The 26071-nt window shown below is 49.5% G+C and overlaps 1 protein-coding gene across 2 annotated transcripts; it reads left to right on the top strand.

The window, feature by feature from the left end:
* Positions 1 to 257: 257 nt before the first annotated feature.
* On the top strand, positions 258 to 25665 carry SIGLEC1 (sialic acid binding Ig like lectin 1). Of its 2 annotated transcripts, none has more exons than XM_066632630.1 (22): positions 258 to 391; positions 4833 to 4914; positions 5701 to 6057; positions 6777 to 7073; positions 8515 to 8778; positions 9649 to 9903; positions 10407 to 10706; positions 12082 to 12339; positions 13421 to 13723; positions 14011 to 14265; positions 14974 to 15276; positions 15954 to 16214; positions 16642 to 16944; positions 17124 to 17348; positions 17456 to 17764; positions 18089 to 18340; positions 18712 to 19014; positions 19794 to 20048; positions 21607 to 21909; positions 22788 to 22896; positions 24495 to 24576; positions 25018 to 25665. In XM_066632630.1, the coding sequence occupies exons 2-22, from the start codon at positions 4866 to 4868 to the stop codon at positions 25141 to 25143; spliced, it is 5169 nt and encodes a 1722-aa protein (XP_066488727.1). In that variant the 5' UTR covers positions 258 to 391; positions 4833 to 4865; the 3' UTR covers positions 25144 to 25665. The 2 variants fall into 2 exon arrangements, with proteins under 2 accessions (XP_066488727.1, XP_066488726.1); XM_066632629.1 differs by having other exon boundaries at positions 17097 to 17348.
* Positions 25666 to 26071: the final 406 nt, after the last annotated feature.

The raw sequence follows: 26071 nt of genomic DNA, 5'->3' as shown, positions 1-26071 counted from the left end.
TCCTCATGGAATTTGCCCTGATGAACTGTTTAGCATCTCTTCCCCTCCCCCTTTGGACCTTTCCAGTTGTCTTCAACTGCCCAGAACTGAACTCTGCTGCTGTCCTCCCAAAGACTCCCATCAGCACAAAGGAGTAGCTGAAGCCGTTGGACTTGGAATGAGGAGTCAGAGCAGCTGACACAATCTGGAACTTCCCAAAACTGAAGGCAATAAAGCTGCCCAAAAAGGGAAGCTCTGCAGACTCCTGGACCACTCTGCCCTTAAGGTCTAGCATCCATGAGGAGTCTGAGAATAGCAAGCATAATTGCTCAGCTCCAGTCTGGGGCTTTCTTGGGGCAGGGAGTTCCAAAGGGCGACAAGAGCTACTGCAGGAACTTCAACCCACGATACGGTAAGAACTTTCCCGACACCATCAGGACCTGCGTTCAAATCTTGCTTCAGCTAGTCTTGATAGCTGCAGATTTTGCTTCAGTCTTGATAGCCGCAGATTTTTGGCTGCTATTTCTTGCTCTTGTTTTCTGTCTGCACAAGGGGAAGGAAGTTGATCCACCTTCTTCACTGGTATGTTGTAAATATGGCTGAAAGAGGAGTTCTGGGAAAAACAGTCTGCAAAAACGGCACTGAGCTAAACTTGGTATTGGAAGACAACGTGGTCTTGCAGATTGGCTCGGCTGTTGGGTTAGAACCCAGAGAAACAGGATTCCTCCCCCAGCTCAGATATGGACATGCTGGGGCTGGCTTTAACCAGTGGCAGCACTAGGGCTGGTATCACCCTCTATGGTCATGCATTGCCAAAGAGCAGGGAAAATGGTGGGCGCAGGTGTGGGGTTTCTGCCTGCCTGCTTCCTGTGGTTGTTGGCTAGGCTAGTGGATTCCTTTGCCTGCTCCTGCAGCCGCCTCTGCCATGGAAGTCTAGCATCAGAGGAGGCCCCTTTCACTGGTGAGGCTCCATCCCCCTTCCTCCATTCCGCCTCACATTCCCTGAACGCCACTCCACCACCACCAGCCATCAGAAACATCGACCAGCAGCACCCACTGCCCAGTCTTTCTCTCTCTCTCCTCAATCAGCTCTCACTGTGAGCTGGCCTTGCTGGCTGCCTCACCACACCTCTCTCCTCACCTCCTCCATCTTCTCCTGCAGCAGGAGAAACAGTAGCTGGCTCCTGCCTGGCCCCGTTCAATGCAGTTCCAGAAGCTGCAAATTGTGGGTAGCTCATGAGCCACAGTTTGGCCACCCCTTATATAAATGTCATTGTGTTGGTGTTGTCCACCCCCCTTGCAGTGACTCCATTGGCTTTAACTCTGCAAGGCTTGTGGCAGCCATGAGTTCTCTAAAGCTGATAAATGTAAATTGGATATGATTTGACTGTGTTTATAACCAGGTGATAAACCATGGTATGGATGATCTAGAGAGGAGACTTTCAAGAAGCCCTATCCAATGAGGACTTCTTGAAGAGGATGTGATTATCTTGCCTGGTATATTATGTGGCCACGCTAATATGGGTTGGAGGGAATTTGGTCATCTTTGCTGATAGAAGATCTGCCATCTCAGGACTGATTCACACCTTGATCAGCAGGGAAATGCCATTGCAATGGATGTCTCAGATGTGTGAATGAGCTACTGTGGGCTCACCACCACAGAGAGAAGCTCATCGCCCCACCCACCATGTGTTTCAATGGAGCCTGTTCACACCTCCAGCTGTCTGTCATCCAGGAGGGGTTCACATATGGATGCCTTACGTCACTTGATTTCTCTTCACTGATAGTCAAAAGTATGAATGGGCTCCATGAACAGACTCCATGAAAAGCGCGGCAGCTGAACATTCTGTCTGTGATGTGACACTGGCAGAGGCCCATTCGTACATGCAGGTCATGACTGTGCAATGTAGTTGTCAAGCATGCATGTGGAAACCCATGCAGAAATGTCTGTCCATGCGTTTATGCTTCTTCTCCTAGCTTTACAGGAGTGCTGGAGGAGGAGCCAGAGTTTAGTGGCAGAGCCCCCCCTTCCTGTACTTTGTGTATAGAAAGCCCCAGCCAGTAGCATAGCTACAGGGGCGGCAGCAGGGTAAGTATTGCAGGTGCGGCAACACAGTGTTTAACCAGCCCCTCCCACTCGCCCTCAGAGCATTTCTGGATGTTTTTGTTGAGAATGGCTCCAATGGTGAGTGGGAGAGACTGATCACACAGCACAGTACTTCCCACGCTGCTCTCCTGTAGCTACACTACAGCTCCCAGCTGCAGTCCAAGTAGGGCAGAGAGAGACCCTGCTTCACTCCTTGCAGAGCTGCTGCTACTCGGTGCAGACAGCACCAAGCTAGATGGGTCAATGGTCTGATTCAGTAAAAGCAGAAAGGGGGGACGGGTTGCAAGCCCTGAGTCAAGATGCAGAGATTCTTCAGGTGCAGCCCCTCTGGCAGCCTCTCTTCCTCCTAGAGTTCTCCTTTGGGGAGAGAGCAAAGCTGCGGAGAACATAAGCAAAACATGCCCCGGCACCCACAGGAGCAAAACACACCTGTTTTTGTGGGTCTCGACTATCAATCTGTGCTGATCACTCAAGTTTTAAAATGCTCTTTCTGCCCATGTCAGTTCCCACAAAGAACAGGAAGAAGGCTTTTCAACCTTGAGTGATGGGGTTCAGTGGGCAGTGAAACCTTCTGGCCTCATCACTCCTTTCCCGACTTCCTCCCACAAGTCCAGGGCAGCATTTCAGTGCCTGGAGGGCCTTCTGGCTGAGGGAGAGTGACTGACTCAGCGGGGGGGGGGGGGCGCTCTTCATAGGAGAGCAGAAACCAGGGCCCAGGTTCTCCAATCCAGGCTCCTCTGCACCCTTTTCCATGCAAAGCAGCATCCAGATCTCTGCACAGAAATCAATTTTCACTGTTCTGGATGAGGGTGATTAGAAGAGCCATCTCCAGGCTCACCACCACCTAAAGATGGCACATTCTGTGTGAAGTATTCAGGAGCTTGTCCAACCTTGAGAGCCCCCAAGCAGAAAAGGAGATCACACCTGCAAGCTCCGCTCACTGCTCTTTGTGTATCTACCCATGTCAGGATTCAGGCTGGTCATTTGTTCTCAGTGGGAACTACAGCCTGGGGGGGAGAGGGCTAAAGGTCTCTGACAGAACAAGTCCAGCACCCTCACCAAACTTTTATTCCTGGGATATATTCAAGCTCACAGGGCAGCCTAGAAAAATCTTGGAAAGAACAAAACAGGTGAGATATTAAGTGTATTTGCCTACATTTCTATATAACCTTTCGTGGAATAAGCTCCATGGGGCACAATGGGACTTCCGAGTAGACAAGAATAGGATTGGACTGTAATAGCAGGAAATCACCCAGTACCTCATGGTTGATGCCAGGGCACCTTAACTTCTGGGCTGAAGTGTTTAGTGGCAGATAAAAAAAGTAGGACTGCTATCTTTTGTTGATTAATTAGTGGGATCAATTGATTAGAGGTGTTGTGATCGACTCCACAGGTTTCACCCCTTGATTCATCAGTCAGTTGATTATTATTATTTTATTTACAATTATGTATTAGATGGAAAGACTTATCCAAACTGCAAATGTCAGGCACCATCTCAGAAGAGGCCCCCTTCCCTGTATGTGAAAGAAAGAAGAGGGAATGCCTCTCCTAAAATGATGTCTGCTGCAACACCGGCAGCACCTTCGGGGACCACAGTTACAGATGCTGAATGAATATCAGCTGCTCAGGCAGACTGAAGACGTTAACCCAGATGACCCAGAAGACATTAATGCTGACAGGGTATCCTAGGAGGTGTTTGTGGGTCTGACCTCCACTGTCAATGCTGCAGATGGAGGAATCTAAACTGAAACTACTGTGGTAGATGTCGATCCAGAAGAAACGAAACTCAGTAGGGCAGCAGAGTGCAAAGCTGAGCCCAGGAAACAGATGGAAGGCTTGCAGCAAGTGACGGAGGGCAGTGCTGCCTTCCTTCCCTTCCAGGCAGATGTCACCAGAGTACAGCTATTTGTGGCCCCAGAAATATGGCTCATGCATGTTATAGCCACACTGTGGGCAAAGACCGGATGTTGTTGGTTTGCTAAGCCTTGCCCTTTTCAGTGGGATGCTTCTGTCATGCACTCTTGTCACTCAAATGGGTGCAGGTGGAAGTGGAAGGATTCCTTTGAGCAGCTGTGAATCAGACCCATCTAGACAGTCACGCAGTTGACATTTGTGCCTCCTAATGACCCCACAGATCCTTCATCGCCCTGTTCGCTGCCCTGCAAAGTTGGGAACATTTTGGCAATTGGGGGGGGGGGGTTAGGGCTTGCCAACAGTGGCTGTCTTCATCCAGGCTGCCAATGAGGTTTTTCTCCCTTATTTTAACCCACAAGGCCTCAGGGCTAGAACAGGAACAGGGCTGTTATTCTACTCACTTCATCAAGACACCCACTAGTCAAAGTGAAGCAGAATTGAGATTGCCCCTACTGCCTCTGGGACCACAAAGCAGGGGTGGCAGTGAAGGAGAAGGTTTGGTGGGGGACTTCCCTTGTCACTTTCCCCCCAAACCACATTTGGAATGAAACAAGCTCTGGGAAGAATGTTGGCTCTGCTTTGCTTCATGTGCACGATTGTGTTTTGATCCTTGTAACAGCCCCGTACAAAATCAACTTGTCATCTTCAGACTGCAGTTGGGAATGTCAAGACTGAATGATTTGCCAGGGGCCACCGAGATGTCTTCATCTAGCAAGATTCAAACCAGGGGCCACCCAGGTTGTAGCTCAGCCTGTTAGGACTCCTCTCTGTAACCGCAAAGGGCATTATGGTCGTGCATCTAACCACGGTCCTTTCATATTTTTTCCTCCAGGGTTTACCACCAGGCTAACCAGTGGGAACTGCCATGGCCCTGCTCCTGCTCCTTTTGGGATTTGCCGGCTATGCCCTCCAAGGTATACCTGTATTTGTTAAGTACGAATGCTGCATCCCATTGCTGATGACGACTCAGGTGTAGATCTGTTGAGAGCTTGGATGGGAGGCCACAAGTAGCTCTGAGCAGAGCAAGCTTGCCAGAGGTTGTGCATTTCTGGAGACAGAAGACTTTAGAGAGTAGAAGGACTGCTGCCCTGATCCAGCCTGTATATTCCTTTCACCCTCTCATCCAGGGAAGAGCCAGAATCCCCGTGGCCCATGGATTGGGTTAAATTTGCAGGGCAAGTGCTACTGTAGAGATTTACTGGTTAAGGCATAAATAACTAATCTGGTTGAAGTGATCTGGAGTCTTCACTCTTGCATAAGGATGTAAGAAGCATCTTGCTGGATCAGGCCTAGATCAGAATTTTCAGAAGAATCCTAGAAGGTTTCTTTAGGATTTGCTTAGTGAAGTTTTTTTTTAACTATCTTTTGTTTTTGTTTTTTTAAGTACATTCCCCTGAGAAAGACCAGCCTCCGGAACAATGCTGGGTCCCTATCCACCTCTAGTGGCTTTCCATTCCATTCCCTCTCCCCAGAGAATCCCAGGAACTACTGTTCCGTGAGAGGGGCTGGGGGTTAACATAGAAGTCTCAGCACCATCAATAAACTACAGTTCCCAGGATCATTTGGAGGAAATCATTGTAATTCAACTGGTATAAAGCCAATACAAATTTCAGAGGGTAGACAAAACCCAATAACATTGTAGTGACCATCACACCTTGGATCACTTCCTCTATCCTCATGTCTTTTGCCCTTTTTTGCAGCCTTTGCTTCATGGGCTGTCACATACCCTGAAAATGTGCAGGGTGTCAAAGCTTCCTGTGTGCTGATCCCCTGTACCTTCAGCTACCCCAGTGATGTGGTTGTCACAGAAATCACAGCCATCTGGTACAAAGATTATGCAAGCCAGCGGACCGTGGTTTACCATTCAGCAACTCCCAATGCTGTAGATGCCCAATTTAGAGACCGCACAGAACTGCTTGGTGACCCTCTTGCGCGTAACTGCTCCCTGCTTCTGAGAAGTGTGACTACTGAAGACAGTGGTGTGTACCTCTTCCGGTTTGAGATGAGCGAGAGAAACCGCTGGTCAGCTCAGAGAAGGGTTCAAATGACCATCACCGGTAAGTAAGAACATAAGAACAGCCCCGCTGGATCAGGCCACAGGCCCATCTAGTCCAGCTTCCTGTATCTCACAGCAGCCCACCAAATGCCCAGGGAGCACACCAGATAACAAGAGACCTGCATCCTGGTGCCCTCCCTTGCATCTGACATAGCCCATTTCTAAAATCAGGAGGTAGCACATTCACATCATGGCTTGTAACCCGTAATGGATTTTTCCTCCAGAAATTTGTCCAATCCCCTTTTAAAGGCATCCAGGCCAGATGCTATCACCACATCCTGTGGCAAGGAGTTGCACAGACCAACCACACGCTAAGTGGTCAAGTACTAACCCTTTGCCCACAAAGGCAGGAATACCAGAGGTTCTCAGCCTAGGCTGCAGTGTTGTTTAACTGATACATTGGTTAGGTGCATGATAAATCTATGTAAACACTTTTAAACAACTAAAAAGTTGCCCTGGTTGATTACGCTACAGATTTAACACCCAAAAATGTGTCTAATAAAAGGCTGCAGGTGGCTGCACCTTGAAAGAGGAATTCCTCCTTTTTCTCTCACATAGAAGGTGATGTGTGCTACAACATGTGCGTGCATCATCTAAATCAGAAATGCTCAGATTTTGAGGACATCTCTGATAGTGTATAAAAGGGCAAAGAGCTATTCCTTGTGACTCAGAAGCCTGCAGCGCTAGTCCTAAGCCTATTCCATTTTTCTGTGTCCACAGATGTTCCAGCTGTTCCCACCATTGCTCTCCCAGAAAATCTGCAGGAAGGCACATCAGTGACGTTCAGCTGCTCCAGTCCATACGTCTGTCCCTACAGCAGCATCTCTCTGCGCTGGGTGGGCTACAACCCAGAGGCCGCATTTGAGTCCAGGACGGTCCTGCTGGACACTGCCAGGGTGCTCAGGACGCAGACCCTGAACACCTCCCTTTCCTGGCAGGATCACAATCGGAAGATGAGCTGTGCATTGTCTGTTGGGACCCAGACACAGGCAGGACAAGTCATCCTCAATGTGAAACGTGAGCGCATCTAGACTGGCCTGAAGGGATGGGGAGAACATCGGCTGTGTCCCTGCTTTGGGGGCTCACCCTAGACCTCATTTCTCATCTGTTGCATTTTTGTTTAATCCAGGCACAGGAAAATTATATCTGTTTCTGGGTGTAAAGACAGGGAAAGAATCAACAGGTCCTGCCCCCCTGGAATATTTTGAGTGAGCCAGTGTGGTGCAGTCGCTATGAGCAAAGCAGCATCTCGGTCAAACCAGGAAGCTCTGGTTAAAATCTCACCTTATGGGGTCCCGGGCAAGAGATCATCTCACAGCTTCCCATTTGAAATGCAAGATTTGATATGAAGATTTGGCATATCTTAAAAAGCATTATCGAGGGAATATATGTGAAGGTGGCACAGGAAACAACATAGAGATGCAGTGTTGCTTTCAGTGATGAAGGGCTTGGTGGTAGAGTCACCCCCTGCTTGCAGATTTGAGGAATATCTGTTTATCTACCTCTAGCAACTGTCAATCAACTTTCTGCCCCAGATCTATCAAAGTGAAAAGTGCTTCAAGTATTCAGATTGTGGGCTGGAAAACACCTGCTGACTGAAGACAAGGAAAGGGCATCTTGTTTTTCCATACTGAAGACCAAACAACATGTTATATAGGTGTCACTTTCCACTGTAGCATGTGTATTCTTTAATGAAAATCACCCCCAGCAGACAGCAGTTCTGAGCAGAGTTCTAGCTAAGGGTGGAGAGGAGGAGTTGCTTAATTTTTCCCCCCTCTGACTATCTTTCATTCAAATCAGAATCACCTCTTGCCCCCAGCAACTTTTCTCCCACAGAGAAAAATGGTATAGGAACCTTTATCTTTTCTCCTGTGGAGAAAAGCAGTTGCGGGAAAAGGCTGCTCAAACATGAGAGAAAAACCAACCTATGGCAAAGGGTCAAGCAGCCCTCTCTTTTCCATGTGCCACTCAAGAATGTGCATTAAGTGTTCATCAAAACTGTACATACTGTGTACAGCTAGAAAAACTGGTTTGTAAGCCTGCAGGTCAACTGCCACTGAATTCCCCTGAATTGTTTTATTATACCACATTACACTACATGTTATTCAGCATTATTGCAGTGCAGAGAAAATGGGAAGTTGCATCAAACTGGATTGCTCCCAGCAGCCCATGAGTTCTTGCCCCGAAAAGAGGGCAGCCTTCCCCCATGACAGACGGAATCAAGTTGTTACAATCTTTGCAAAAACAAAGCAACTGTTACCCTGCACATGCCCAATCTCATCTGATCTTGGAAGCTAAACAGGGTCAGGCCTGGTTAGTACTTGGATGGGAGACTGCCTGGGAATACTGGGTGCTGTAGGCTTATACCATAATCTTTCGAGACTGAAGGTTGCCAACCATTTTTTCCCCTGACTCTTATTCTGCATCTTTTCCACCTTTTCTCTTTGTTTGCTCCTAGATTCTCCCAAAGGGCTGGAAGTGTCACTGAACCCCTCAACAAAGAACATCCGCGTGGGAGACGCTGCATCACTGACCTGCAATGTTAACAGCAGCTACCCAGAGGTTACGGCTTACAGGTGGTACAAAGACGGAGTGGCCCGTGGGAACGAGCGGGTCAAAACCATCCGCAGTGCAGCTCGGAGTGATTATGGCCTGTACTACTGTGAGGCAGAAAATTCTGTTGGTACCGGAGTGGCTGAAGCAGTCACACTCTATGTGTTCTGTGAGTATCCGCAGCAGAACCGTGCCTGACAGGTAGAGATCAAACAGGTGATATGCCTGGGACAGTGTGGGAAGGCTCCAGATGTTGTTTTTGTGTTTTCTTTATGGGCAGTGGAAGCTCTGGCTTTCCTTTGAATCAGTCCTGAATATTTTTATTGTACCTGCGTAAATGGAGGTGGCTGAAGATAATCCAGGTAAACTCTGAGTCAACGAAGTATGTGACAGGCCTTAATTATAATCTTGCGAAGAGACCAAATTGTAAATTTACCACTCACAAATCTTTGTCTGATTGTACCCAATAAGTCAATACTGTGCACCTTTTAGTGGCTTATTAATCTTAATGTTCAGATATCTGTTTTACTTATTAAGAGTTATCTTTCATTCATGGCTTTTAATTTCCCTGATGAGGATGCTTGACCTCGAAATATGTCAAGCGTCCAACTTTTCGCATGAAGAAACATTTTGCGCCTGCTGGTTTTGCTGCTTCTCTGTGAGTCAAATCCTGCCCATTCCCCTGTCCTATGTGGTTGCATCGGTGTAGGGCAGTATCTTTCTGTTTTTGTTTGATTTTCAATTTCTTTGGTCTCCAAGATAGACCAGACCTGGAGATAAAGTTTTTGAACCATGAGAAGATATTTAATAGAATGTCCAGATCAAATCCACATGGATTGTATTTAGTGAGCCCAAATGACTTGCCAAAAGATGGTTGGGAATAACAATAGCAACAACATGGGCTGGAAGGCGGTACTCAGCCATACTGTAGAGAGAAATTTCTGCCAGCAATATTAAGCTCAGCATTATTTAAGGAACTGCACGTTGTACGTTGTTGAATCTGCTTTTCCCTACTGCGCTTGCTTCCCCAATGTCCCAGCGGCTGTGCTGTTGGTGAGCCCTTCTTCACATGTAAGAGAAGGCGAGATGGTCACTTTGACCTGTGATGTTCCTGGGGAAGACACACAAGAGATCTACTACAGCTGGTACAAGAATAATGTCTGGATCAAGGAAGGCACAGCCCGGAGTCTGGTGTTTCATGAGGTTGCTGTTGGAGATACTGGCTATTACTCATGCAAAGTGCAGAACGACAAAGGGAGTGAGGTCTCCCAGGCTGTCAGCCTGAGCATCTTCTGTGAGTTTATTTATTTATTTATTTATTTATTTATTTATTTATTTATTTATTTATTTATTTATTAAATTTCTAGCCTGCTTCCCGAAGGGCATTATGGTTGTAGCATATGTAATAACAAAAATTCCATCAGGACAGGGGGATGCTATGCAGCCTGTAATGAACTCTGTGTATTCAGTCTGATGCGAGGCAGGGGGCAGAGAGGGTTCAAAAAGAGGGGGTAGGATTCTGGCAAGTTGCTATTGCTAGGAATGCTGGCTGAATGGGCTAAAGGCCTGATCCAGGCTAGGACAGCTTCATGTACTTAGCTATTATAAAAAGTAACATCTGGTGGTTTTAGTGCTTTCCCTTCACAGTAAAGCTGCCCTGATGTGACTCCTCATTCCTGCCACTTGGGGAAGTGGGGAACTGTGGAGCAGCACATACGGGAGAGGGAACACCCACTTCCTGGCCTGGTGCTGCATCTCAGAAGATGCTTATGCCAAGACCTCTCCTGTCATGCGCAGATCCTCCAAGGACACCCTCACTCGCCTTGTTCCAGGAGACCCAGGAAGGAAAACTGGCTATTGTGTACTGCACGGTGGACAGCAACCCCCAGTCTGCCCTGAGTCTCTACCGGGACAAGCAACTGATCGCGACAACAAACGCCCACTCAGCCCCAAGTCAGCGGATCCAAATCACCACCACGCGCAACTCCTTGAAGCTGGAGATCCAGAAGGTGCTCCCAGAAGACCAGGGAGAATATCAGTGTGTCGCAAGTAACACATATGGGAACGCGAGCAGCACCAGGTTCTTTGGTGCCCAAAGTAAGTTAACCCTCCTTATGTTTTTCAGGAAGATGCCCCTTAGACCAGCCAGGTTTTATATTCAGTGGTGAAGAGGCTGCCATGAGAGGACCTTTTCAGAAGTCACTCAAACGTCAGTGTTTGAACTACTCCGAATCCTCTATGACAGCCCCCCCGCTCTGTTGTCACCTCTGTTTACAAGGGAAGGGGCTTCCCTTCCACTCAAGGTTGTCAGACTCCTCCTGCCCTCAAGTCCAGCTGATCACAGCTGAAAGCAAAAAGTTGCTGCCATTTAAAAAGTGTACTTGAGGGTGCTTTATAGAGTAGCAACCAAGAGACAGGTCTCTGCCTGCAGGGGCTTACAACTGAGGATCAAACTACACCTTCCATTAAGCATAGACTTAGAGATAAGAGACTTTTATTCTTTGTGGGGTAGTTGGGGTGGGAACAATCCTGATCGAGTGTGGCATAGAAGGGGGGCTTTGACCCTTTTGTCTCCACTGTGGTCCTGATTGAGATCAGACCCCCCCCCCCCATTGCTTTTTTCCCCAGAAGAGACACTCCCATTCACACTAGAGCAAATAGTGGCTTGGGGGGAGGAGATCTTCTTTGGGGTCACAGTGGGGGAGCATGCGTTAAACACACACACACACAGCAGGCCTGATCTGGGCCAGACACCCTGTTGTTGCTATTTAACAAAATAAAAAGAGAGGGAGCTAAGTAGCCAGCAGAGATTTTAGTGCTGGTTCCAGGTCTTTAAGCTGCTGATTGTTTGTGGCAGAGAACTGGGAAAGCCTCGCTCCACCCTCAGTGTGGCTTTCCTGGCAGTGTCCCCTTCAGGAACTCCCCTCCTTCTACCTGTTGTCAAACTGGGAAAGTTTGCTTTCCCAAAGCAGAGACAACTCTCCGCAGAGAAATTGACTTAGGGCGCAATCCTAACCCCTTCTGTCAGTGCTTTCCAGCACTGGCATGGCGGTGCCAATGGGACGTGTGCTGCATCCTGCAGTTGGGTGTCACTCACGGAGGCCTCCTCAAAGGAGGAGAATGTTTGTTCCCTTACCCCAGAGCTACACTGCCCTCATGTCAGTGCTGGAAAGCACTGACATAAGGGGTTAGGATTGCGCCCTTAGTGGACTAACTCAGGCTTCGTGAGTGGAAGGGGCAGGTTCTGGCATGATGCTGTCAGTCAGAAGGTTCATGGGGATGATCTCTCTCTCTCTCTCTCTGCCTTGGAGAGGAGACAAGGAAGGACTCAACAGGACGAAGATTTAGCCGCAAGAGAAATTTGATTCTGCAATCCTGAATCTATTTGGTTGACCACTTTGAGAATTCAAGGAACTCATAAGCACCCTCTCTTTTCTTCTGGTACTCCCACCCCTCCCACCCCCACCTGCAGGTGCAAGAGTGTTGGTCAGCCCTTCCTCAGAGGTCACCGAAGGTGAGCAAGTCACCCTGACCTGCCTGGCCACCTTGGGGCCTGAAGAAGGGACTACTTACACCTGGTACAAGAATGCCAAATGGCTGCAAGGTGGCAAGGAAGACAATGCCCTCGTCTTCCCAGTCGTAACCAGGGCAGATGCTGGGACATTCCACTGTGTGGCCCAGAACAGGAAAGGCAGCAACACGTCACCCGCTGTCACCCTGCGTGTGCTGTGTGAGTCCCCTGACAGCTTGCAAGCCACGGTTCAACTCCCAGGAGGCTTGGTCTTCGGAAGCGGGTGGGGATGGGTTGTTCTGCTGAGCTGTGGTAGCCTGGTCAGAAGATGCACTGGATTAGGAAGTTTTCATTGGGTCTACTGCACCTGAGAGCAGTGTGGGAACACAAAAGACAAGAAGGAAACGTGGGACAAACGTAGAGCAAGAGGGTGTGTTGCAATCAATAGGAGACTGAGCTCTTGCACAGCTTCTGCTTATTTTAACCAGAGAGCTTCCCAGTAGATCCAAGAGGCCACGGAGGGCCTGCTCCCCTCCCCTGTGTCCTGATTCTCTTGGCTCCCGTTTTGAGAATGCTAAAAAAAGGGTGAGATTTGTCTAAACCGCTGGGGAGGGGAATCTCAGTGCAGGGCTTCTGGATTTCAACAAGACCTCCCCACCCCCAATTGGAGCCCTGAATGTTGGCTTGGCACAGTCACTCTTGGGTAGTGGCTGGAGTGGGGGGGGGGGAGGATAGACTGTTGCCCATGCAGCAAATCCTCCCTCTCCACATCGCTGAAATGGTCCAATGGAAAGGCAGAGGCCAATACGGTTGGTTCCAGCGGCGTCGCAGGAGTTGCCAGAATGTGACTGCATACAGCCGTGAACTGCCTCAGGGACTCCGGCTCCGGGTTTTGCCTCGAGGTTGACTCCTGAAGCCTTTTCCTTAACTGGAGGTAGCCACAAGGCAGTGGAGGTTTGGGATCAGAGTTTTCCTTCTCTCAGATGAGCTGCCTTCCCAGGCTGACGAGCCCCATCTACCCGGTGGCTGTTTAGTCGCCTGTTACGACAAGTACAGCCAAACTGAGGGCCTATTCTTATCCCCAGCCCCCAGGGGAATAACTCCCTAGTGGACCACCAAATCCCTGCTACCTGAATGGAGGGGCTGGGGGGCCAGGCAGCTCTGTCCTCTGCCTGGCAGCATACAGCAGACTTTTGACCAGGGTGTTCCAAGGAAGAGGTAATGGTGTGAGAAAAAAGCTCTGGCCAGGTGGGATCCCTGCTTGCTCACCTCTTGCCATCCGCTCTTTCCTGCACTGCAGATCTCCCCGCACAGCCTGTGATGAGCTCCTTCCTGGAAACGCAAGGAGGACACCTGGGCATCCTCCAGTGCACCGTCGACAGTGACCCTCCGTCGGAGATAGCTCTGCGCAAGGGACCTGCACTCGTAGGCTCCACAAGCGAGTCCCACCCACCAGCCGACCCCAGGGTGAGCGTGACCCTGTCACACAACACGCTGCGGGTGACCATCAAAGACGTGACGCTGGAGGATGAAGGGGAGTACGTGTGCTCTGCTCACAACCGTTACGGGAACGCCAGTGCCTCCATGGACTTCACTGCTGAGAGTACGTCAACAAGAGGGGCCCTGTGGCACTCCGTTCCCTGAGAAGCCGAATGAATTCAGGCTGCAGTAAGAACCGCTTGGGCCTCATGGCCACAGCCTGTGAAGGATTTCATTCCCTAACGCTTTGCCCACGACTGAATGAATCCAGCTGCCGAATAAGGCCATTCGCTCACGCACCAAATGGCAACAGAATGGCTTTGGGAATCAACACTGGCTGTGAAAAGCTACTTGCTGTGCTGTCCTTTCCCTCTTTCTCTGACAAGTTTCCACACTGTCTCCCTCATTTAGCTGCCAAAATAATCATCAGACCATCCTCAGAGGTGCCCGAAGGTGAGGAGGCCCAGCTGTCCTGCGCCGTGAGTGGCGACTCCTCCGCCTTGGCCAACTACAGCTGGTACAGGAACGGTCTCCGTCTCTCTGAGGCCCTTGGGAGTTCCCTGGTGTTCACACGCGTGGCAAGAGGAGAGGCCGGTGCATATTCCTGCCGGGTGGAGACCCAGAGCGCCAGCAAGAGCTCTGCCCCGGCCACCCTGTCTGTGCTGTGTAAGAGCCCCTACCTCTCTGCTTCCTTCTGAGAGGCTGTTACCAAGCCAGGGTTTGAATCGTTTCTCTTATCATTGCTCAGCCAACAGGGTTTGCATTCGAGAAGTAGAACTCCTGGCAGTCCAAGCAAGAAGGGGGGATGGTGAGGAGAGGCAGCCCTGCACCCACCACCCTCTTTCCTTCCCCCAGCGTACCCTTTTCCTGGAATGAAAATGGCAGTAGCTGCTGCCAGCACCAAGGCAGAAGCAGCCACTTTGAATTCCTCCTGCCCACACAGGAGGTGACAGGAACCCCAGGTTTGCAAGGGCTCCCCAAAATGGATGCAGTAGCTAAGTGGTCATGGGATGAGCCAACACATGCTTTATGCACAAGGAGGGGCTCACTAGGGTGGGTTTCCTGCCCGAGACTCACAACCTGGAGTCGTCCCTGATACCTGAAGTGAGTCAGGCTGGTGAAAATATGTCCTGAAGCACATGTTGTGCATAAACACCGAAGAGCCAGGCCTGGCCTGTGCTACATACTGTTTCCTCTTCAGCAAGCCCAGGTTTTGTCCTACGTCATGTGTGTGGGGGGGGGGGGAAGGTCGTTGGGTTTGCCTCACACGCACAAGTGATTTATTGCTAGGAACTTGGCAATGTATGCTATAGCGATTGGTTAGAATAAAGTATGCCAAAGGACGTGAGATCAATGCTCTGTGTGCTCTTTCAGACCCTCCTGAAGAGCCTCAGGTGGCCGTCTTTGTGGAGACAGAAAGAGGAAGGGTGGCCATCTTTCAGTGCTCGGTGGACAGCAACCCCCCTTCCAAACTGGTTCTGCAGAAAGGGAATGAAGTTGTGGCCTTCAGCGGCTCAGAGACCAGCACGGCCTCCCAGAGGGTCAGCATCACCACTGCCAGCAACACGCTGAGGGTGGAGGTGAGAGGCGTGGGGCCCGAGGACGAAGGCAGCTACAACCTCACGGCCACCAACCCCTACGGCTCCTCCTCCAGACTCCTGTACTTTCGTGTGCAAAGTAAGGGGAACGACATTGCAGTTCTGTTCAGCATTGGGGACACTCTTGCATCTGTTCATCTTTCCTTTTTATAGAACCTTCTCCCCAACACCCTTCAATGTAAATCGATTGATTTGGCTCAGGTTGCACAGATGCCCTTGTTGGATTTAACATTCCGGGGGTTGGAATGTTTTTTTCTGGGGTCGAAAGACCCACCGCTACCATTCCTAAGTGTCAACAACATATAACTTTGGAATGTTTCTTGTTTTTAGTTTATTTGGAAAAAAAAAATGTGGAACTACGTGTAAATATATCATGACTGTTATCCATAATTCAGAAGCAGGTAGACTACGGTCAGTCCTTTAAGCCATTTCTGCCCAACGTTGCATATATGCAACAGGGACCAAATGTGGTGCAGGCAAAGATGGGTTAATGCAAATTCTCAGAAAACTGAATTCTCCAGAAAATGTCACGTTCTGCGGTATTCTATAGCTTTGGGTTCCCATTTCAGAGAAAAGGGGATAAACTGAAGAAGCAAAACCAAAATGATTTCATGTCTCCACAGCTGTGGTTCTGCAGCAAGGACTCACAGACCTGTTTTCCTGCCGTTCTTTAGATCTGTCAGGATTTTATGTTTGCTCTGCCAAACTATCGTCTCATCTGTGCTCTGTGCATTCCTTCCTTCCTCTGGCTGCCAGCGGCCCGCGTCCTGGTGGAGCCATCCCCAGAGTTGCTGGAAGGAGACGCTCTCACTCTCACCTGTGACACGATGGGCAGTGCTCCAGAGGACGCCACCTTCTCCTGGTACAAAAACAGCAAGCGCCTTCAGGACAGTGACAGTGGCGCCCTTGCCTTCCAACACGTAACCAGCAGCGATGCCGGCTCCTACCACTGCAAGGCTCACCCTCCCGACAAGACCGGCACAAGCATCTCTCCATCTGTCAGCATCACTGTCTTCTGTGAGTGGCGCTTTTTTCCCCACCTGTAACTGGAATTAGTCGACCCGCAGCACTTGGCGCCGATTGGCCCCACTCTCTCCTCAACGCTCAAAGATGGCCATTGGCGGAACATGCATCTGCCAGCACAGCTGTGGAGTGCTTTGTGGCAGTGCAAACTGCTGGCGCATTGGTGGGAAGGGTTGACCCGTACTGGCAGCAGCCTGCCAAGGGAGCAGGCAGAGAGGGGTCTTTCCGAGCTGAGCAGCGACATGAGATTCATTGAAGAGGGGAGACATTTGTGGGGACAAAACACAGCTTCTCTGCCACTGAGCTGCTGTCCCTCCAGCGGTGAGCTTCCTCAATCTGTCTTCTAAGTGAAGGAAGGGCTGGTGATGGGTGCTGGGAGATCCCTGTTCACTTTGGCCCTGCCCTCTCTCTCCCGCCTCAGACCCACCTCGGCAGCCTCGGGTGAGTTCCTTCCTTCAGACACAGGATGGGCAGGTGGCCATTATCCACTGCACTGTTGACAGTGAGCCGCAGGCCCAGCTGGCTGTGCGCAAGGGAGGCGTGCTCTTGGCGTCCAGCTTTGGCTCCAGCACCGCACGCAGTCACCGGGTCAGCAGCTCTGTCACGTACAACAGCCTGAGACTGGAGATCCGGGATGTGGTTATGGAGGATGAAGGAGACTACTTGTGCTCTGCCACCAACCCTTACGGCACCATGAACTCTTCGGTGATGCTCAAGGCAGAAAGTGAGTAGGAGCATCAATGCCATTCCCTTCAGCTACTGAGGGAGGTGGAAGGTCAGGAAATGGCATTTTCTGGGTATGTTCAGAGGCCTTCCGTTCTAGATTTCCCCTGAACAGGCTTCTGTTTGTCTGTCTTCCATGTTCCATCTCTTTAGCTGCGAGGATCTGGATTTCTCCTTCAGATGTTCTTGAAGGACACTCGGTGAACCTGACCTGTGCAGTCGACAGTGATACAGCTGGCCAGCCGCACTACACGTGGTACAAGAACAGCCGGTGGCTTGCAGAGGGACCATCCAAGACTCTGGCACTTCCCAACATCACGGTTGCCGACGCTGGATACTACCACTGCACAGTGCAGACACCAGAAAGGAGCCGGAATTCCTCCTTGGGCACCCTGAATGTCCTCTGTAAGTCCTGCGAGTGGCTGGCTGGACTGGAAACTCGCCCTGGCAATGTGTATGGAAGTGGAAACTAACCAGCAGCCCTGTTCATTTCTGTCCTCTTTTTCTGGAAGATCCACCCAGAAATGCTCGGCTGAGGTCATTCTTGGATAGTCCGAATGGGAAGGCGGCCATCATTGTCTGCACGGTCGACAGCAACCCCCTGTCAGAACTGTCGCTCCTCCGAGCCAGCAAAGTCCTGGCAGCAAGTGCCTTCCGTGTCCGCAGTGGGGAGCCAAACCACAGGCTGAGTGCTGTTTCCTCCTCAAACTCCTTGAGGCTTGAGATCAAAGACATCTGCTTAGACGATGAAGGGATCTACGAGTGCTTGAGCAGCAATGCCATTGGCCAGACAAGCACCTCCCTGGACCTCACTGTTGAGAGTGAGTAAGGGGCCCGCTTGGGATCATTCGCACATTTTATCACTGGTGAGAATTTGGGGGCACAAACCTGCCTGTCCCACCTCTGCTTGCAGGACAAGGAGAAGGACATGTGGATTGTTCCGCATGCGACATGGGCAGAAACTCAGTAGGTGCTTGATGGGGGACTGAATTCAGTCTTGTCTCTCTGACAAGCGTACCTGGATGTTTTCCAACCTGTCTTCATATCATTACATACATGACGTTTTCAGGACCAGAGTTCCCAGGGCTCCTTCATTCCTTCTCCGCAGCCCTTTTCAGCTCTACCTGTTCTCCTCCCTCTTGTAGCAACAAGGGTGGTGATCCAGCCAGGCTCTGACATCCGCGAAGGGGACCCTGTCTCCCTCACCTGTGAAGATGCCAGTGCCCCGTCAGAAGCTGTCTATACCTGGTACAAGAACTCCAAGTGGCAAACTGAAGGCTCCGCCGCCTCCCTTCGGCTCCAGGCAGTGACCCCGGCTGACACAGGAGCCTACGCCTGCCAAGTCCGCCACGAGAAGGGAGTCAGGAAGTCTCCGCCTGCCAGTCTGCAGGTGCTCTGTGAGTCTGTGCACATTACAGGGAGAATTTCCTCTTAGACTGAGGGGGAACCAGGCCCCCAGCAGTGGGACTGCTCTGGCAGTCGAGGTGCTCTGGTCAGTCAAATCAATATTTTTGGCCCGGGTCCAGCTTGGGAAAAACTAGTACCATGAATCTACCTCTTAATTTTAGGCTGCCGGTCCCCTTGAGGTTCCCCTGCCCCTCTGCCTGGGGGGCAGAAGCAAAACTGACAGCTAAATTAGCCTGCAAATTACTGGTTTGTGCAGTTGATTGGAGCGTGAAGGTGGCACTCAGTTTGCATCCTTGATATCTCCCCCCTTTCCACAAAAAAGTCCTTTTGTAGCTGACCTGACCTCATCTCTTCCCCACAGATGCCCCAAGGAAGCCCTCCCTGACCTCTTTCCTGGAGACGCAGACTGGGAACCAGGCTGTCATCCAGTGCGCAGTCGAGAGCCACCCACCATCTGATCTAGCTCTGTACAGAGGAGCGGAGATGGTGGCTTCCAGCAGGAGTTCTGGCACTTTGCCTGCCCCACGGTTCAAGGTCCACTTGGCCTCCAATGTCCTGAAGGTGGAAATCAAGAAGGTCCTCTTGGAGGATGAAGGGCAGTTCCTGTGCTCAGCAAACAACACTTACGGGACCTCCACAGCCGTCATGCACTTCAGTGTGGAGAGTGAGTAGCCTTTCCAGGGTCCGCATCACTGGGCAGCTGCCAAAGGACCAGAACTCTCAAAGGGCACCTCTGCCAAGCCCTGAGACCCTTTCAGTGCCTATCACCCTTGGGTACCAGTTAGAGAAGGCTCCCTCAGCAGAGAACGGCTGCCTCCTCTTTCCTCTGCCCTCTGCAAACGGGAGGCTTTCCTCAGAGGCCCCTGGGTGGGGGGGAACACCCATTTGTGGCTGGGGGTGCTGGAGAAGTGACCCCTTTCCCAGTGGCCTGATTTGTCGCCCTGCCCTTTGCACACACCAGGAACACGCACGCACTCACTTTGCTGCTGAATTGGAAGCAGGCAGGGCTCTGTCTTGCTTTCCCATGATTCCATTCTTCCTCTTCCTCCTCCACCTCCCACTTGTCCTCACTCTGAAACAGAAAGATGACTGCTCCTTTTTCAGCCCCCCTCCTCAGATCATTGAAAGGGAGTGAATTTTTCTGGTGGAAACGTCCTCCAAAAGCTGCCTCCTCTCCCAAGAGAGCAGGACCCAAGAGAGCAGATGGGTCACCCGGTTGGGCTCTTTCAGTCCAGAACAGCCCAGACTGTGGTGGCATCTTCAAGACCACCCAGTTTACGGCAGCTTTTGTGGACTGCACTTCATCTCGTCTGCATCTTCATGCACCTGATGAAGTGAAGCATTGCCCACAAAGTCTTCTGCTGAAGCTCTTTGGTTTGTCTCTAAGATGCCCCCTTGCTGCTTCTAAGTCCTGCTTGTCTCTCTGGCTCATTTCCCTGGCAGGTGCAAGAATCACAGTTGAGCCCTCACCAGACATCCAAGAAGGAGCCACCATCAACCTGACCTGTGTGGTTGTGGGTCAGACCATGGGAGAGATGAACTACACCTGGTACAGGAACAGCAAGTGGCTGCAGGAGGGTCTGGAACCCTGGCTGGTCCTGCAGGAGGTCACCAGAGAAGATGCTGGCTCCTACCATTGCCAGGCCTCGGGGCTAAAGGGGAGTGTGACCTCTGCCCTGGTCATCCTGAATGTCTTTTGTGAGTGAAGTTGTAGGTTTTGGGATTTGTTTGTGGAGGTGCAACTGCACTGTACAGGGCTGGCCCAGTCCCAGAGCAGTCTAAGCAACTGGCCTGGGGTTGCAGAACTGCAGAGGCTCTGGGTTGACTATGCAGAACTGGGATGCTCAGTGGAAGGGAGGACACAGCCCCTCCCTTCCCAGACCTGAGGCTGATGTGGCTTGAGGAAGGGGCAACTGTCCTTCCTCTGTCACTTTCCTGGCCTGCAGCCTCTTCTCCCTCTTCACACAAGTGAATGCACCCAAAGTCTTTCCCCTTCCCCTAAATCACCGGAGTGGAGCAAAGAGCAGGGAAAGGGGGGGACAGGAATTGGGAGGGGTTTCAACTTACCCTTCCCTCCACTTCTCTGATCTGAAGTGGCCCCAGCAGCTTCTCTTCCTGCAGGATCAAAAGACAGGGAAGCAGGAATTCTTCATGGGATGGAAAATCTCAACACAGAGCAGGCTGAGAAAGAGATATGCAGCTGCCACTTGGCTGCTTGAAAAACAGCCTTTTCCTCGCTTTTATTTTTTCCTGAAGTTTTTTATGTACATAAAAAGGGTGGCATTGAGGCTCCATTGCCCACACTTGAACATAATGTGCTGTTAACCTGTGAGCACCATGGTCAGTCGCGTAACCAGAGGGGGCAGCGTGGTAAGGCGCTGCAATGCATTTGCCATCGCTGCCCCAAAGTGCCCCACTGGTGAGTGGGAGAAGCCACTTATACGGTTCATTGCAGTGCTGTGAACCGCTGCCCCCTCTCTGACAATGCTACAAACTATGTGGCAGATTCCATAAGAATCTCTTTTAATTAAAATAAAAGCAGAAAGCTTTTTGTCTTCACACATCTATAATTGAGCACACTAATTGTAGTGGTGATTCCACCATCATCAGCCAAATCTGAAGGAAAATCTCGGTTTATTAATTGATTGATTATTATTATTATTATTATTATTATTATTATTATTATTATTATTATTATTATTATTATTATTTGCATTAGCATTAGCATTAGCATTTATATACCGCTTTACAACAGAAAGTTCACAAAGTGGCTTACAGAGAAAATCAAACAAACAACTAATGGCTCCCTGCCCCAAAAGGGCTCACAATCTAAAAGGACACCAGCAGACAGTCACTAGAAAAGACAGTGCTGGGGTGAGGAGGGTCAATTACTCTCCCCCCACTAAATAAAAGAAGAGCACCCACTTAAAAAGTGCCTCTTACCCAATTAGCAGTTAGGGGAACTTGAAGTTCCAACTTATACTTGAAGAAGAAGCTTACAGTCCGCATGACTGCAGAGAGAAGCTGAGACCTTGTGGATATTTTCTGCCAAAGATTTGGAAACCAAAAGAGATCTGGACCAGGCTTCCAAAGCAAGCAGATGAACACATGTGCCCTCTGGAGTCATCCCAGTCTATCCCTCCACCCTGGGCTTCCGATCCCTGTGCCTCTAGTCCTATCCACCTGTTAGCAATGGACTACATGAGCTGACCTTCGTCTGACCCAGCAGATAATTCTGATGCTCTTATCCATACAGATGCACCCAAGAACCCCTCCATCAGCGCCTTCTTGGAGAATCGGAATGGGAAGGTGGGCATCATTCGCTGCAAGGTTGACAGCCACCCACGCTCTGAACTGGCCTTCTTCAAAGGAGGGCAGCTGCTGGTCGGCATCCACAGTCCCCACTCCACAGCCAGCCAGCGCTTTGCGGCAGTCCCATCCTACAACAGTCTGAGGCTGGAGATCCAAGATGTCACAGCTGAAGATTCGGGGCACTATACATGTCAAGCCCGCAATTTCCTTGGCAATGTGACCAGCACTGTGCACTTCGACGCAGAGAGTGAGTCGGACTTCTGGGGGTGGCAGCAGCAGAGATGGGAGTGTTGGGGGTGTGAAGCCAATGCATCTCCACTCCCAACTACAGGAGGTGTTTGGCAAGGCTGGGCAACCTTAAGAGATCTTCAGGTAGGGACAGACTGTCGCTCAGTGGCTGATCATCACTGCTCTGCATGCAGAAGGTCCCAGGTTCAGTCTGGCATTCCTCTCCAGTTTTAAAAGCATCAGGAAGGCAAATGCTTCTTGGAATCTACTGCATAGTCGAAAGGTTTGCATAAGTCTGATTTACAGGTGGACGCTTGCAGCCCAGGCCTGGCCTCGCAGACCCTGGCAATGTGCAAACCAGAGGTTGGAGGTGAAACTGTAACATGACTGGCCGGACTGGATCAGATGAAGGTTGCCAAACTAGGGCATCGGACGTCCCCTAGTGGTGTATGAGGGAGGTTTGGTTTAGGTAGGAACGCCGAAGGGCTGTTCCTGTGTTGTTCTACGCATGTTCAGCTGTGGCTGGTCTGGATGCTGAACTAGATGTGTGACCCTCAGTCTGATTCAGCAAGGGGATTCTTAAGGATTACAGACACTTAAAACACCACCAGAATCAAAAGCCATTTCAAGGAGAGCATTTCTTCTTCTTGAATTCCCAACCCTTTACTCTTTATGCATGCGATAGAATAGTCTGTTCTTACAATTCTGTATTTTCAAAGTATTTGTCTGTTTAGTTTGTACACGTATTTAATTTCAAATCATTTTGGAAAAACAAAACATTGTTTTTTAAGCGAGGTAATTCTTATGATCCCATAAATCACCCCCACATGTCAAGATGGGGGGTGTGTGTTTTAAGTTGCTGAAAGGGATTCTGCTGTGCATTTTGTGTGTTTGCAGTTCTCTCAGACCTCCACCTGTTCAAGATCCTGGCTGGGATATTCATTGCAGCAACCTGTGCTGCTGTTCTTTGTGGCTTGGCCTTAGGAGTGCAGAAGAACTGGAACCGGTAAGGCAAACTCAGTTTCCGCCAATGCTGAAAGCAACAGGCAGGGAATGAATTAGTAGTAAGTGGCTTAGGTAGGCCCCCTCCCCTGATCTTGACACATGCACTGCAAATGTTCCATCCTGGATGGGGCTACCCTAGGGTCAAGAGTCTGTCCCTGTAACTCATCTGAGAGCCAAATCCAGTGGCATAGCTAGAGGGGATGCAAAGCACTAAGTTTTGTAAAGAGCCTCACCGCAACATGCAAGTGGCTTCTCCCCCTCCTCTTTGGAACCAGGTGTATGCCTCTATTTTACTCCTACCACCTACAATGGCTCCAAGGGGAGGGGGGGCTGCTTGCACGCTGCGGTGAGGCTCCCTGCAAAACCTAGTGATTTGCACCCCCTCTAGTTATGCCATTGGCTGAACTCCCCATTCTTTTTATAAAACAATCACATAAGATCTTCCCTGGAGTTCAAACGCCTTGGATGCTGCTTTCATTTCTAGTACTCATATCCTTGCAGTCATGTGCAGCAATTAATGGTGTGTCATGTGCTGGCAGCTGACATGCTGTGATCGTTGGCTCTGATTTTGGGCCAGTGGGTGGCATATCCAAAACCTGCCCAAATGAAAACAGTCAAGACCAGTCAATGGATTCCCACCACTTAAATTCTGAGGTCATGTTTCACTTTCAAAACCTAAATGTGACCATTACATTGATGTTTCAGGTGTGGCATATTTTAAAACAGGGGTAAAATAGGAGTATTTGAAAATATTACCTTTAATTTTTTTTAATTAATTTTTTTAATTATCTAAATAATTTTAGTTAAACAATAGTGATTGTTTAGTTAAATCATTAATTAGTATAATGACAAATATGATAATTTTTGGATCAATGACTATTTCTTTTTCAGTCGTTATTGATTTCTTTTTTGGATTAAGACATGTTGTAATCTATGGCCAATATCCTCATGTGTAACCTATGTAGTCCCAGCCCTAAATTTAACCCATTTTCCTTACCTGTATCTGTAATAAATAAATAAACTTTGCACGCGCGCGCACGCACACACACACACACACACACACAATGAAAATATTACCTTTAATTCTAGAAACATTTTACAGTCTTTTGTATATTGTAGCCAAAAAGGCGGGGGAGTCACATTCTTGTTCCAGTTGTAATGGAGGGGGTGACACTCTCTTGCATACTTACTTGGGAAAAAATTCTGTGGAACTATGCATGACCCACTTCTGAGTAAACCTGCTTTGAACCCAACTGTGGGTTTCCAAATGTGGACACACCGTTGGCCTCTCTTTACAGCACTCATTTTCTTTGCCATGCCCAGATTGTTCAGAAAAAGCCCACAACAGACATGTCTGCACAGGAGCCTTCATCTGGTTCAATGTTTGTTCACTCATCCAGGAAGTCCTTGGAACTGTGAGACTGGAACTCTGGCTCTGAGAGTGGGGCCAGTATGAATTCTCAGCACTTTCACCAGATGATGACTCCCAGGATCCTCTGGGGGAAGCCATGGCAGTCCCTCTGGTCTATAGCCAATGTATATTTGGGGTATCGATGCATCCAAGTCCCAGACCCACTAAATTCTGTTGTAATTTTTCAGAATAAATGAAGAGTGGAAACGGATGAGGCTGCCAAAGGTCAAGCAGGCTGTATCTGTGGGCAACAAAGACGAGATGGCCCAGGTAAAATTCCCCACCCCTTTGAGGTTCTTAGCACAGCCATCTTTGCCCAGGAAGAACCAAATGGCAATGTGCAAGATGTTCCAGTGGGAAGCCATCAAGGCAGAACAGAGACGAACAATTGTTCAGAGTGTTGAAGACGCTTTAAAAAGCAGTCACTGCTCTTGATGTGTACATTCAATCCACATTTGAAACAGACTTTGTATTGTTTTGAAAATCTGTCTGATTGCAAGAGTCAGTTGGATAAAAGAAATACCTTTGTATGTATAGCAGGGAAGAGGTGCCTCTCTCAATTACATTCCACTTCCTTAAAGACAATTCTCTGCCTCCTCTCCAGCCCCAGGTGTTGGGATCAGGCAAGCATAGCATGGAGAAAATGGCCAGAGAAATGCTTTATTCCCACTCTTGTAATAGTAGAAGTCAGTGGAATGTATCTTTCCACAGCTGAATGAACAACATGAAGCAACTCTGTCACCTGGGCGATTCTGGGGTACCTATAAAAGGCTGTGGATGAAAACTGAAGCGCCCCCCAGGGAAGGCTCTGAACAGAACTGCTGCACTGCCTTGTGAAGGATGGAAGGAAAATCCTGGAGAAACAGGAAAACTCCAGAGGACTCTGCTGATCCTTTGAGATTTCTTTGGAGCAGGGTGAAAGATAATGAACTGAAGGGCATCTGTTTGGACCCGTTCCAAAGTCCTCCACCCTTTTCCAGATGCCACACACTCTACAGAGCTGAAATGAAAATGTTTGTACATTCATTTCAGATCATTTCAAATTCAGATCTCATTTCATCTCACATTTTAGAAACATAAAGGGAAGGGTCCTGTTCTCATTGCGCCCTTCCTTACTTGCACAGGCTGCTCTGTGAATACAGAAATCCCCCATGACTGCACCCCTTGACCTCCCTTCTCCTTGGGGAGGCTGTGACGCCCGTCATATGGTGTGCAGGGAATGGACCATGGAATGGATTCATTATAATGAATCATAAGTCTTGTCAGTGACTGTTCTTTGTGACCATCTCCATGGTCACGACCATCTCCTGCACCAAAAATTCTCAAGATATTGGTTGAGGCAGGGAGAAATCCAAGTTTCTTCTTTCTGGTTCTCTTGCAAACAATGAACATTTCACACAATAAATCCCTAACTGCAGAAAAGCTTCTCTCTTCCATTAGAGGTCATAATCTGCCCCTGTTGGCTCACAGTCCTAGTCAGAAATCTAGACTCTGACATAGTCCTGGGTGTGCTGGGAAGCTCATCGTTTTAAAATATTGCATGTCTCTAGACCTCTCCATTTTGAATAGTTGTGGTCACTTGTGTTGGTGAAGGCAGACTGGTCAGGGCTTTCCAGCATGTGGGCACCACAGGGAAGGTGAATTTCAAGCACCTGTTCAGCCCCATCCTCTCTTGTGTCGAGTGTTCTGTGCCCTGCTAGCCACCTATTCACTATCTCACTCTCCTGTCTCTATCCAGTTCAGCAGGAAGGAAGGAGCTGGCTTC

This window comes from Tiliqua scincoides, chromosome 6, assembly GCF_035046505.1.
Source record: "Tiliqua scincoides isolate rTilSci1 chromosome 6, rTilSci1.hap2, whole genome shotgun sequence".
NCBI lineage: Eukaryota > Metazoa > Chordata > Lepidosauria > Squamata > Scincidae > Tiliqua > Tiliqua scincoides.
Note: the sequence above shows the minus strand (reverse complement) of the source record. Positions and strands in the feature narration are given on the sequence as shown.